Raw genomic sequence first — 14,980 nt, forward strand, 5'->3', positions numbered from 1 at the left:
GATACAACACTATATCTTGCACAAGGGAAGAACGGATGTACATAAATCTAAGACAATGACAGAATCGTTAGAAAATGACCTCCAGACCGTAGTGGAATGGGGCCACAAATGGATGCTAGTAAGACTAAGCTCCTCTCTTTTAACAATTACAAGACGCCTCTCCATGACTAATAACACCCTAACTGAAAATTCTTCCTTCAAACTCCTCGGCCTTCACAGGCAATATGAACTGGAACAAATACATTGAGGACACTGTGAAGGCTGCTGCAAAGAAGATAGGTTCCCTCTATCGAGCTAGAAGACTACTCACACCTGATAGTATCCCGTACCTCTACCAAACCACCATTTGCCCATGCATGGAGTACTGTTGCCACATTGTTGCATCTACCTCTTGGATAGGGTCCAAAAAAGAGTTTTCAATCTAATAGGTCATACATTGTCAACTAAACCCCAACGCCTGTCCCATCACTGCAATGTTGCATCTCTGTGACTGTTTTATAAATATTTTATTGGAATGTGCTCTGATGAACTCATTGCACTTGTGCCCCCTTGATGTAAATATAATGACAAATCACTTAGCAACAAAATCTCACCCTTTCACTGTTGAGATTCTTAAATGATATAAAGCTTTCTACTTTAATAGTTTCTTCCCTTGAACAGCTAGACTTTGAAATTCCTTTCCTGCTACCTGCTTCCCTGACTGTACTGATATGCAGAAGTTTACATGTAACATAAACCATGTTGTTGATCTTTCTTAGGCATGGTATCAAATAGTAGCCCCTTACATTCAAGTGGCGATATGCCTTAGATAAATAAATAAATAAAATACCTGAGCAGCCTTGTCAGCATTCTACAGTAGGGGCGCCTCAGGAAATTAGCAATAAACTAACCTCATCTCAAATAGAAGGTAAAGCCTGTGCATGTGGATCTCCTAGAACAGAACACATCAGCCATAATGTTTTGAACTACCGTATATATATAGTAATCTGCAAACACACAACTAATGATAGCTATTCCTCATTTGCATATTTATTTATCTTTTTTTTTCTTCTTTTTTTTACACAGAAGTCAGGTGTTCAGTTCTAAGAAAGAAGCTTTGTTCATGGAATCTACATTTAGGTTTAGGCACAGATAAAGAGTGTGGGAAATTGTTGATAGTGGTTTTGGCTAGACAAGTGTTTTTCGTGAAAGGGGGACCATAGATTGAAGCTCAGTCGAGCACTTGCCATGAAAATAACGATAATAAATTAATATTCAGTAATATACATGTCTAATTTTTGTTGCCAAATATTCTCATAGATATATACACAATAGTTTGGTCGATAGTAATATTATAGTTAACACTCAAGATGAGAACTATAGCCCAAATAATTCAAATTATTAATCCTTATCCCAAAAATTCAGAAACATAAGTAAATTTTATTAAAATAATTTCAAGTGGATAGATTCCTAACACACATTACCTTGTGAAAGTGTCAGGGGTTATAGTCTGGACCTTATACGGTTTGGTAGTTGGATTAACTATTCCTTCAATGAATCGAAATAAACTCGCCATATCTGCAGTTGGAGATTATCTGAAGAAAAAAAAACATAAAATAAAATAAATAATTAAATATGAATTAAAACTCAGAAAAAATATTTATAAGTTACAAGTTAAAAACAAAACAAAAAAGCATTCATTTATTATTTTTCTATGGTGGGCAAACTAGACTTGAAAAAAAAAAAAAAATTTTTTTAAATTTATTTTTATTTAATTTTTAAATTTCTATAGTTTTCAGTGATCAAGTTATAAATTAAATGTAAAACGTTGTCTTTGCTGCTTATGAATGTCCGGTATTTACGTAGAACCTTTAATATTAGTATAAAATGCTCTCATACAAAATTAATACCTCCATGGGATTCCTTGTATAATATTATCTTGAGATACGTCTATTTGTTTTAATGGAATTCTCACACAGAAACAAAATGAAATGCCATATCTATATCATGAGATCTTATGATAATAAAAAAAGATACTTGAATACACAAATCTATAATATAAATCTCACCTGTCTGTTTAAATGTATATAAGAATAAAATTAGAATTACAGAGACTTTTTATATATATATATATATATATATATATATATATATATACACTAGCATGGGTGCCAGGCGTTGCCCGGGTATTTGGAGGTGTATGTTGGGCAAAAAAAAAAAAAAAAGAAAAAGCGGTCAATTTTTTAAATTTGACCCCTATTATGACCCCTTAACATTTATTGTTTTAGGCTCAAATCAAGATATTAAATTAGATCCATGTCCAAGGAACCTATATCTAAAATTTCAAGTGTTTAGACCCAAAAGTTCTCAAAGGTCAAATCGTTGAACTTTGACACCTTAATCGGCAAATTTCTGGCCGAAAACCGATCACATCGATTTTCCCAAATCTCAGTACCCTGTATATCAAATTTCGTGTCTGTAGACTTAAAATTGACAGTTATTGCATAGGAAAATGTACACACACAGATACACAGACAGACGGATACACAGACACGTTCACTTTTATAGATATATAATTAAATAAAACTTTATAATATATAATTTATATAATTAAATGTGTTTTTGTTTCGTCATAAAATAAGTGTTAAAACTAAATTAATTTTTTGAAGAAAATATTTGTTATCATTTGATAATACAAGAACTTTTTTTTTGTTTTTTTAAAAATCATTTTTTTTTGTTTAGTAACACAAGAAATGTTAAAACTTATTTAATTTTTTTAAATAAATATATGCTTTCGTTTTTCGTGTCTTGACTCTCTGACTCCGTTCCGTTCCACAATCAACCGTATCCACTTCCGGTAGCTTTTTTTCCGAGCACTGATCTTGGACATTACTCATTTTCGAATCTTGATTATAATTACATTAGAAGATTAAAAAAAAAAATTGTCACTGAAAATTGTGTGCTCATGTGTTTATCTCCTATGCAGGAAGTTAGGTAGAAGGTCGGGTTAAGTTTTGAAAAACCAACTAGGTGAAGTGCATTTTAGCCTACAAAAAAAATGTCTGAGCAACCTCGTTAACCTTCACCTGGTAGTCAGCTATAAATTAACCGATTCTCACAGAAAAACTAAATCCTGGGAAGGTGGATTTCCTATGACTGAACCAAACCATACCTCAGCCAGACAGCAACAAAGCGACTGCCGAGCACGTATACTCGATTGGTCCAAATAACACCTACTCAAGCTGTGCTAGGTAAATGCGCACTTCAATTAACAATCTAAAAAGAATAATAATTTATGTCATTTATTTCACACAGACGACATTTGTTATACAAAAGATTTTGCATCTTCAGTTATAGCAAATAAATAATTCAACATTAGCAGAAATATATGAAAGTATTAATTTCAAAGTGACTGTAATTTCTGCAAATTCTGGCCATTCCCATTGTCAATTTGATTCGACTAAAGAGATTTTTCTTTTGTAATTATTAAGTTATACACTAAACGTATTTAAGTGTACTAATTAAAAATATGCAATTTAAACAGGTTTAACTAGTAACACACACACACACACGGATCGCTCTCATTTTTCAAATTTAACGTGGCAGTTACTTTTTAACTGTGTCATTACGGATCCACACGTTGTATGGTACTCCGTCATAAAGGAACAAACAATAAAAAAAAAGGAGAGAAATAAAAATTTGACTCAGCATTTTTTTTAAGTGCAAATAAAAATGCATTTATTCGTGGTTCTTCCAAAACAACGCAATTCATTATCTTTTAAAAGTCTTTTCATACACACATGTGCTTTTTTAAAGTCTCTGTCCCTGCCACCTGCTTCAGGCACTAGCCAGTGCTTTCTCGCCCTTGTATTCATATGTCCATCTTCCCCGGTACGCACTTTGCTTCTCTTCTTGACCTTGTGGTGTATTCTTTTTTTCTTGTGATGCAAGCTTGCGTATACTTGCTAATTTGTGTGCATGCTTTAATGGCTGCTGTTGCTAATATTTTCCCTGGCCAGCTATCTATTGACTGCTGCTGATTTTCTCATGCGCCCACATGCGCTCTATTATACAAAATTCGCTTGAAAGATTATTTTTAAATAACAAAAATTTTTAGTTCTGAATTTTTTAGATAAGGGCTGATTGTTTATTTTACTTGTATTGATTGGACTATTGTTCTCATCTTTAGTGTTGTTTGTGCAACATTTCGGTTGGATTGTCCTTAAACATTGCATAAATAACACTCAAGATAGAATAATAGTTCGCTCAATGCAAGTAAAATAAAGAGATCGTGTTTGTACAGATTTCTCCAAAGGATTGATTCATGCATTTGGAAGTTTTATTACACACAAGCCAAAAAGCCCAGCATATAAAATCAACAATAGGTTCTTTGAAATGACAGGAATGTGTTTAAAATGAATGTTTCTGCTTAGAGAATAATTGAACCAATTCAAGCTATTATATATAAAAAATAATTTTATAAAATCAAAAGTGGGTTCTCTACAGTGCAATGTAAACTACAATGTATTATGGACTAAGTTACTGCAGGAAAGCATATGAAGTTTCCTCCCAATGAATGACAATAGGTCCCCAACTAGAGCAGGCAATCAATCGATTTGATTGAAAAAATGTGTGATTTCATCGGTGACAATAGGAGTGTAAAACATTTGTTGATCATCATTCAATCTCAGGCAACGTCAAATTTCCCTGCTAGTATATATATATATATATATATATATATATATATATATATATATATATATATATATATATATACTAGGCGTACCCGTGACTAGCACTATTTATTCTAGTCTAATTTTATTTGAAAATCCATAAATTGTAATATCTTAAAATATGCAAAACTAAAAATAAGTCTCTTTACCTTATTATTATTATCATATAGAAGCATTATTATTTACTAGCAAGACCTGTGGGAATTCCACAGCAGCTTCTTTTATGTGGAATATATTACTGCTGGGCGTTGTGTGGACGTTCAGCGTGAATGGAAACCCTATGATATTATTGTAGCCCTTTTGTTAAAACTAAAAGTATTTATCTAAGGTTTATACGGGCCGTTCTATTTTTATTTAAATTTTATTTATTTTTACACCAAACACTTCTACACCTACCACTCCTCCCCCAAATAAAATTACCATACCCATATTGTCTGTATGTATGCTAGATACTTATTCTACAAATGTTACCTCTCCTTGGTATATTTGGTATTACATGAGTTGTACTTTTTTTCTTTGAAGATAATTTTTTTACCTTACCTCCAACTTTAAACTTTCCTTAAAAATAATGAATTTTATAGGTTCCTCTCTATACTGATTCAGAAAATCTTAATTATATTTGACGAATACAAGTACTTTATGACATATAATGCCCTCTCAGCACAGTTATTCCCCAACCCCCACCAAAACATAAACATACCCTGAACCCAATATTTTATGCATGTAGGTTAAAAACTTATTTAATTTGCATACTTCACCCCCCTCCCTCAAATTACCATACCACGAACCTTATCTTTTCTTTGTGTATGCTATATACTTGCTTAATCTACTAACGCTACCCCTTCTTTGTGTGTTTACCTTTTACGCTGAGTGGCGATGTTCACTTTAGCTATTCCCCCCAAAATACACAAATACCCTGGACCCCATATTTGCTGCATGTACGCTACATACTTACTTACACAAGTTGTTACTTTTGTTTTTTGAAGAAAAGATCATTTTTTTACCTTATCTCCAACTACAAACTTTCCTGAAAAATGATGAATTTTATATGCTTCCCTCTATGCTGATTTCGAAAAATCCTGATTATATTTGATGGATACATGTACTTAATGATACATTATGCCCTGTCAGCGCAGTTATTCCCCCTCCCCCAACAAAAAATAAACATACCCTGAACCCAATATTTTATGCATGTAGGTTAAAAACTTGTTTACTTTGCATAATAGACCACTTGTTATATGTTTGCATTTGCACTAGTTCTTTCTTTTTTTAAACATAAATTTTTACTTTAGCTCCAACTACACACTTTTCTTTAAAATGAAAACTTATGTAGGTTTCCTACTATGCTGATTGAGAAAATCTCATTTTTATTTGGCAGATACAAATAGTTTTCAAGATATAATGCTCTGTATTGAGCACTTTTAATCACTCGCTGCCAGATTAGTATGCACGAGCCGACCGACACTGCAACCATCAAATTTTTTTGTTGGTTCAGAGTATTTGCATGTGGGAATCCTGACAGTGATTATCAAGGATACATTTCTAGCAAACTTTTTGACAATCCCACACCTACTCACAAAATGAGTCTATTCCAAAAACCATTCTTAACATAGGGAGGTAGGCGGTGTCCATTCCGAAAACTGTTCTTAACATGAGAAGGGGAGGGGGGTCGGGCAACGACAACAGCAGCAGCCGTACTTTAATTTTTTTATGCGGGAGGGGAGGGCATGCTTCGACTGCGCAACGCTGGTTAACGGGTCCTGCTAGTTTATTTGTGTGTGTGTGTGTGTGTGTGTGTGTGTATAATGTATCATACCGCATGTGTTTTATAGTTGGCTAATCATATAGATTCCATAATGATTCTATGATCCAACTATTCTGATCCAAGAAAGATTTGATGTATATGAAAACTAATGTTGTTTAACAAATATATAATAATACGAGTTTATAAATCTCAACACATAAAAACTAATAAGTGTGAAACTTTGTTCGGCTAATATTGTTGTGCAAAGAAATATCAAAGCAAATTTGCTGTACTAATTCACTTTAAAAGTGGAGAGAAAATTGCGTGTGACGCCTAGGCAATGCAGTTCATAAGTAAATCATTATCTACGTACGTGCAGCGTAAGAAATGACTTATTTTACTTATAGAGTGCACTCACTTGACTTGTGGAAGCTTTCACGCTAAAGATTCCTCTCAACTTTTTACACTATCAGCCATTGACATTAAAGACAGTATGTGTACATCACATTTGTTGGAAGATCTAAGCAAACTTACTGTGTATAAGAGTGCATGCTTATATATCTTATTATAATGGAGATTGTGTGTCGACTCCTGTTTATTAGCTTTTCCACAAGAGTAGAAAGGATACAAGGTTGGTTTTTAATATAGGGAAAATCCAGCTCCCGAAACGGGGGGCACTTTGGCTTAGGACGAAAATAAAAATTGCCTCAGTCTAGAAGTACCTCTCCTTCTCTTACCAAAGACAGAACAGATGAAATGCAACACTAGAACAACTATTATATGTTGAATTATTTATTTTAAAAAAAAAAAAAAAGTAAGGAATATAATATCAAAAAAATTAGCTGCACAGCCTTCAAGTGTGGGAAAAGGGAGGTTGTGGATCATCCTTTTTTCTAGTATAACATATTAGTCTATCCTACTCTTGGTTAGAATCATTACAGTAACCAAAATACCACAGTTACTCTGGAGAGCCACCTTATTTAAAATATCCCTTAAGTGTTGTAAAATTAAAATTTTATTCACACACACACACACACACACACATATATATATAGTAACTTATAAAAATATATATGGCAATTAAGCTACACAGAATATTCCATGTTTCATGAAGGCATAATCTACATGGATCGTCTAGGTCTCTACATGTGTTTGCTTGTCTTATTTTCCATTCGACTACCGGCGAACGTCCGCTTTCTTTGAGTTCCCAGTATTTGTTTGCTAGTGTTGTTTTCATTTGGTGGTTTTTATTTTTGAACATACTTTTGTGGTCATAATATCGGGTTTTGAAATTTAAGGAAGTCCTACCTACGTAATATTTCTTGTTATTCGGGTTTTCTGTCGCAAATATTGTTGCCTGGTAAACTATGCTTTTGGTTAGACATTTATTTTGATACAAAATTTTAAAATTAACAAGAACAATAGAAAATAAATAAATAAAATAAACATACATAAATTATCATATATATATATATATATATATATATATATATATATATATATAAAGGAACAAACCGTATTATGTGTTCATCAACATTTCGTCTTAATTTCGAGACTTCCTCTGGATGAATGAGATTAAGAAACAAAAAATATACCAGTACAAAATATTTGAAAATGTTTCACGTGCAAAATGTGATGCAGTTCTATTTCAGAAAAACGGAAAAATACGTTGGAAATTCAAAAAGGAGAGGGGGGGGGCTGGCGCTGTTAAAGAGAGGGAAATTTTAGTGACGTCATATAGTCGTTAATGTAAGTTTAAAAAATATGAACGCAGTTAATATTCTTACTGGAAATACATTCAAATATTACCACCGATACAATTTTGAAGAATTACAAACATGAAGATACGGATTTTCAAAAAGGTTTCATACAGGGTGTTATTTCTTTTGCAGTTACTCATCCACATGAAACTGTACTTCCGAAGAGATACATAGATGCTTTGAAACACCTAGCGAATAACAGCTAGTATATATATATATATATATATATATATATATATATATATATATTAGGAGGAATATTTGGTAACAAACAGGGAAAGAGTGCTCAATACTTTAGTAGAGCTAAATATGTTTTTATTATTTCAACCTCGGGTTTTTTTTTGGGGGGGGGGTTGCTTAAATCATTACAAATTGTTTCAATCAACAGAACAATAATATTATCCTGCCGATCTCTTCAGATAATTCAAGTCAAAATAAAAGATTCTTAAAAATTACAAATGAGCATCAAAAACCAAAATTTGAAGTGCTAAATGGAGAAGAAAGGGGGAGGAGTGAGAAGGAAAACAGGGAAAGGAAAAGAGAGGAAGGGAGGTGGGAGAGAAATATAGATTATATGTAGTTAGGAATTATAGTTAAAGATTAAGGACTGAAAAGAAAGAAATTAAAGTTAAAAATTAGAGAGGAGGTTGTTTGTTAAGAGAGGAAGAAAAAAGAAAATATTGTGGGGTTAGAAAGAGAAGCTGAAAGAGAAAAATAATGAAAAGAAGTATGTCAAATGAGTGTCGAATGCAGTCATACAATGAGTTAGAAAGTCCGTTGTGACCAAACACTGTCGTGGTAGTAGATAGAGCAAAGATACGTCCAGTTTAAGATGGATAGCTACGTCCAATAGATTTAAGATAAGATCTTTTTTTTCTTAATTTTTTTTTTATTACATTTTCACCCCAAGCAAGGCACATTGCCACTTTGGTGTAGGGGGCTACTATCAGGGACAACAACTACTGGGGTACTATGTAGGGATTTGGGCAGCAAGATGTCGGTTCACGTTACACTTGAACTTCTGCATGTCAGTACAGTTAGGGAAGCAGGGACCTGGAATGGAATTCCAGAGTCAAGCGGTTCTGGGGAAGAAACTACTGGAGTAGAAAGATCTTTTACATCTAGGGTCTCTACTGTGTGGGGGTGGGATTTAGCTGCCTGTCGGGTTTGTCGAGGGCGTCTACGTCATGGGGGCACAAGTGTCTGCAGTTCGTCAGAGCATTCACCATTAAAATACTTGTAGAACAGGCAGAGAGATGCAACATTTCGTCGATGGGACAGAGGCTGAAGCTTAGATGCCAATTCAGGGCCTATCAGATTTGCGACTCTCTTTTGAACCTTGTCTAGGAGCGAGAGACTAGTAGCAGATGCACCAGCCCAAATGTGACAGCAATACTCCATACATGGGCGAATGGTGGCCTTATAGAGGTACAGGAAACTTTTGGGTGTTAGTAGTTTTCTAGCACGGTAGAGAGAGCCCACCTTTCTTGCAGCGGCCCTGGCAATGCTTTCAATGTAATTGTCCCAATTCATGTTTCCTGTGAACGTTAGGCCGAGGAGTTTGAAAGATGTGCTCTCAGATAAAGAGTCACTGGCCACTGGTATTAGTGTCAGAGAAGGTTTCTTGTAATTATTGAAGGAAACCAGTTTAAATGAAAGGGTAATGATAATAGATTTATAGCTAGTAGTAATTAGGAAGCGTTGATAGGGTAGATAATTATTACATTTACTATTATTACTGATGGAATAAAAGAGAAAAGATAAATTACTATTATTACTAATAATATCTATATATATATATATATATATATATATATATATATATATAATATATTTTAGTCATCGACATACAGATCTGTTTCGTTGTTTCACAACTCATCAGTGCCGCTAGACTAACACCTATCCCAAGCCGAGGATCGAACCTAGAACCGTCGTGATGACAGTCGGCAGTTCTACCCCCTGACTACGGAAGCGGTGGCCGCAAATTAATCTGTCCGAATGTCTATTTAAATAAACATCCGTCCGCCGCTCGTAGAGGGCTCAAACGTTTTTTCAGCTAAATTAAGTGGCGAGTGAGATTATTTACGATAGTGCTCAACCCAAGAGGGGGGCTTTATAAAATATATTTTAGTCATATATTTTATATATATATATATATATATATATATATGCAATAGTTTGGGTGATATTGACAGTGATTAAAGTTATTTAACAAAAAGAGGATGAAATAATAAAACCTTTCTTAAAATATTTGTTCATTAATTTTCAAGGGAGGTAATTTGCATTAAACTAATATCGCTTGTCAGAAAGAAAGATGTACCATGACACATAAGTAAGGAGAGTTCATAGAGAGAGTAGAAGGTCACCGTTTGTTCACACCTTCTCTGCTTAAGCAAATTTATTTCTTCTCTCTTTCCATTTTTTATGGTCTTATTTAAAAGATAAATCTGTATTAAAAGGGGTTGTGGCTCACATGCGAGAACCTTGTGTAGGATCATTTATGAGAGGTTAATGTATATTTTAATGTTAGTATACCTATAATTTAGCAAAAGAATATTAAAAAAAAAAAATGGTTTCAAATGAGCTACTTGCACACTGAAGTAGGTAACCGTGTGGCCATGTTCATTTTTCAGGGGTCATAAATTTTGACTTTTCAAAATTAAACTCCTCAGATTTCTTCAATATGTCGTATTAAAAGTCTATTTTTGGAGACAACAAAAAGTCTGAATTTTAGCATTTTGGGAGTTTTGCTCTCATTTTGTGGACACCCTGAAAACATTTTTGAAAATCAAAAAGTTTTTCTTGATTAAATTTGTTCAAAGTTTTTAGCAGATTCAATGTATCAATTTTCAAGTTGTTAATATTATTGCAGTTCTAAAATAGTGCTTACTAGTCAGAAATGGTTTCAAATTCATAGAAAAGTTTGAAAAATGACTAAGTCTCCATAAATTCAAAAATCCATAAAACCTGAACTACTTGAGCTAAAAGGCTAAAATTTTCGGCAAATGTTCATTTTATTAAATCTATATATTAATATGATAGTACGTTTAATGTACCTACGTGTGTATGTGTGCCATGGTTTCCAGATTATAAATGATTCAATTGAGGGACCCTATTTATTAAAAAAGGAGGATAGAAGGTGATAACGTGGTACAAACATTCCATTCATGCTGAACATCCAGAACATCCACAGGATGCCTACCAGCAATGTATTACATATGAAAGATGCCGCCGTGGAATTTCCACAGGTCCTGCTAGTACTAATGATTAAAAAAAAATGCTAAAAATCTGAGTCTTTAACCTCCCACGAGTGGATCACAGACAGAATGTCCCAAAATAAGTCAGGTCGAATGACGTTTATCCAATTTTTAAATAGTTTGTAAATGAAAAAATATATACTCTTAGGTTTTTATTTCAATACAGAGAGGAGAATGAGCATGTTTTCTTTTTTTTTCTTTCTTGTTTTTTTTTTTAAATAGAGTTTTTGTCTCATTCAAAAAGCCTTGTTATTTAATCAACCATGACAGCGGTATCAGTTCTCTCGAGTTTTATAGTACAGACGATGTCTTTGTTATTTGAGTTGGTTATTTTGGAAGCGCGGGGGCGGGGAGTAACGGCTAGGAGTATCTAATAGATGCTATTACTACTACGAGGCACAGTATTCAAAAGTAATTGAATCGTCTTCAAAAGTTAGCAATAAAAAAAAAATCTCTGGATTTCATAAAGTGATGGCAGGTCTTTTTGGAACACCTAGAATTTCAACCATTTAAAATGGAAATATGATAAATGTAAAAAAATAAAAATAAAATAAAAGAAGTATTGTAAGGAAAAAGCTCAGCAGATTTCAAACGGTTGACCCTGCCTGAATAAGCTAAAATCGCCTGAAAAGCCAATGATATTTTGCTGGATATAACATCAAATACAAAAACACAGAGAATGCTAGTTTGAAAGAAACGACTGAGCTGCGAACACGCATTTAAAAATGGTCCAACAAAAATGATGATATAGTGATACCCTTAGCATATAATTAACATTCTTTTTCTTTCTGTCTTTCTACCTCTTTGACCTTTCAGTAAGAATACGATCATTTAGTTGAATAAAATCCTTCATCTTTTAAGAATGTGTTATTGGAATTATTTGAATCATAATTAATGGTCTTTTATTTCAATTAATGAGTATATACTCAGTCTTAGAAATATGGCAACAATACATCCACACATAGTGTCCATGATCAGTAATCTATATATTAATACGATAGCGTGTGTGTTATTTTCTGTGTTATGCTTACATCTAGGTTATTTAATTGTTATGTACTTCCATTTCTTGTCATAAATAAGAATTCTTCATAAGTTTTGGTTTCGGTTTCGATTATAGCTGATGGCACTTATGTGATCTATTTTTTTTTTTTATAATTAACTTTATCAAGAATTCTGCATAAGTTTTGGCTTCGGTTTCGATTATAACTGATCGAACGCCAGTAATCTATTTTTTTTTTTTTTTTATAAATAATTTTATCACAAATTCTCCATAAGTTTTGGTTTTGGTTATAGCTGAAGGAACTCGTTATATATATATATATATATATATATATATATATATATATATATATATATATATATTTCATAAGTTTTTATTTCGGTTTCGATTCAAGCTAATGCACCCAAGTCATATGGATATATTTTTTTTTATTTTTGAAATCGCAACTTTATAATATACAAAAATCGATAGAACATTAACTCTATAATAATATATACGAAATCTGCAAGAATGAAAATATCATATTTAAGCAGACTTTACGACCGGGCTTTGCTGGGCGTTCGTGCTTGCTTAGATAAATACTTTTGCAGTTTTAACAAAAAAGCTACAATAATATCAGAGCGTCTTCATTTACACTGAACATCTACAGAATGCCAACATCAATATATTAGATATGAGTCCCCTGAGGAATTTCCACAGGTGCCCGCTCATGAACGCACTGATTTAATTCAATAAGTAGTTAATATCAAATTACAACGTAACAAAGTAGATATTTTATGGATTATTTTTTTCATTCTACTGAGTTCATATAATAATTCAAACGGTTGAGTGCTCATCTTGCGCTGACACTTTTCACAGCATTAAATCTATTTCCAAAGAATTGTCTTTCTTCTATATGTAGGGATTATGGATCACTTTGCAAAATAATAAGAGAATGAACAGCATTCTACTTTGTGAAGGTTATGCTGAAGGTGGATCTTAACAGGAATATTTACATCAGTTCTGGAATGTGAGTAGCAAAAACAGCTAAAATCGATATGACTTTACCACCTTGGAGTAACGCCCCCCCCCCCAACACACACATTGTGTGGAGAGGGCAGCGCTATTGCCCCCCCTTTTTTTTAAACCAATTTCAAGTAAGTCAAAATTAAGAGAAAAACGGATGAGCATGGATGTAGGCGGGGAAAGAGACGGGAAGTCACTCTTTGATGAAATAAAAAATCATCTAACTCCATGAATCGTTTGAATTCAAGGCAAAATTAACATCTTCAATTTTTAGAGAGAACCGTCATAGAGAGAAAAGGACGGCACAGCAAGACAAGATGGAGAAACAAAGAAAGGAAAAAAAAAACAGGAAAAGGAGGGAGAACGAGAAACAAAGAGAGAAATAAAATCCACTCAACAAACAAAGATAAAGTAAAGAAAAAGGCTGTAGCAAAAATCGGGTTTTTCTTAATACATGTAAATACAGTAAGGTTTTATTCATATTATTTGGAATCTTCAGACTACTGTTCTCGTCTTGAGTATCATTTACACAACATTTCGGTTAATGTAACCTTAGACCTTCTTCGGGTGTATCTTGTGGATTTGGGAATGTTTCTATCAAACTTGGAAATTAGGACAAAACTTTATTTACTTTACAGGAGTAGCATGCTCTTGTTCCATCAGCCATGACTGGATAGAAGTCCTAAGTAATTCACAATTGTATTTTTTGGTCGCCCACACTGAAAATTGAACCTTCAACCTTCAGGATAATATCACTTTTACAATTGATTTTTCCAAGTATGCTAATATGCCACGGGTTCTTTTGGATAGTTGAAGTACGAATTTTGGGAACCTGAAATCTATTTTATTTCTAGTTGTAAATATCACCATTTAGTATTTATATGTATATATAAACATTGGTTAGGTCGGTTATACAATGACCACGTTATCCCGTCGTCCTACCATGCATTATGTAGAATTTATTACATTTACAGAAAAAAAACGTAACTGCCTCCCCCCTCCTCCAAAGTTAAAGAAATTCTAATCAGAAACACACAAATAATACAACATGAAACCAACATTAAAAATTAAAAAAATTTGGAAGCAGTATATATAAGAACTCAGAAACCTGTCCTAAATATGGTTACATTCCAATCTAGCCAAAACATTTTAAACCACCATCCCTTTCTGACACTGCCCTCACCTCAAAACCATACACTCCCTCCGTCCCCACTGGGTGTAAACGGCCTCGCATGCATCAACCGTTCCTATTACTACTAACCACCATCCACCTGTTAGCATAAGCAACCTTAAACATTCTCCTGACGATGTCTTGATGAAAGACGAAAAGCAAAAAAAAAAAAAAAATAAATAAAATAAAATAAATCTTTTAAAAATTAAAAAATCACGACGTGCTTCAAAAGAGACAAATCTAACTATAGGATACTTACTAATACCTTTGATCTATACACAAAAAACATCAGAAAAATTGAAAAAATAAAAAAGGTATAACAAAAACTCTC

General features: G+C 33.2%; 1 protein-coding gene across 6 annotated transcripts in view; it reads right to left on the reverse strand.

The window, feature by feature from the left end:
- Positions 1-14,980, reverse strand: part of LOC145279928 (85/88 kDa calcium-independent phospholipase A2-like) — a 421,383-nt gene that overhangs the window by 296,957 nt on the left and 109,446 nt on the right. For all 6 annotated transcript variants that reach the window (XR_013868488.1, XM_080131502.1, XM_080131500.1 and 3 more), the window contains exon 2: positions 1,464-1,574. Coding sequence is in view for 5 of the 6 variants with exons in the window: in XM_080131502.1 (XP_079987628.1) it covers positions 1,464-1,555 (92 nt within the window). In the remaining variant the exon portion in view is untranslated. The remainder of the gene's footprint in view (positions 1-1,463; positions 1,575-14,980) is intronic.

Source organism: Euprymna scolopes, chromosome 7, assembly GCF_053919585.1.
Source record: "Euprymna scolopes isolate OS-2025 chromosome 7, ASM5391958v1, whole genome shotgun sequence".
Classification (NCBI taxonomy): domain Eukaryota; kingdom Metazoa; phylum Mollusca; class Cephalopoda; order Sepiida; family Sepiolidae; genus Euprymna; species Euprymna scolopes.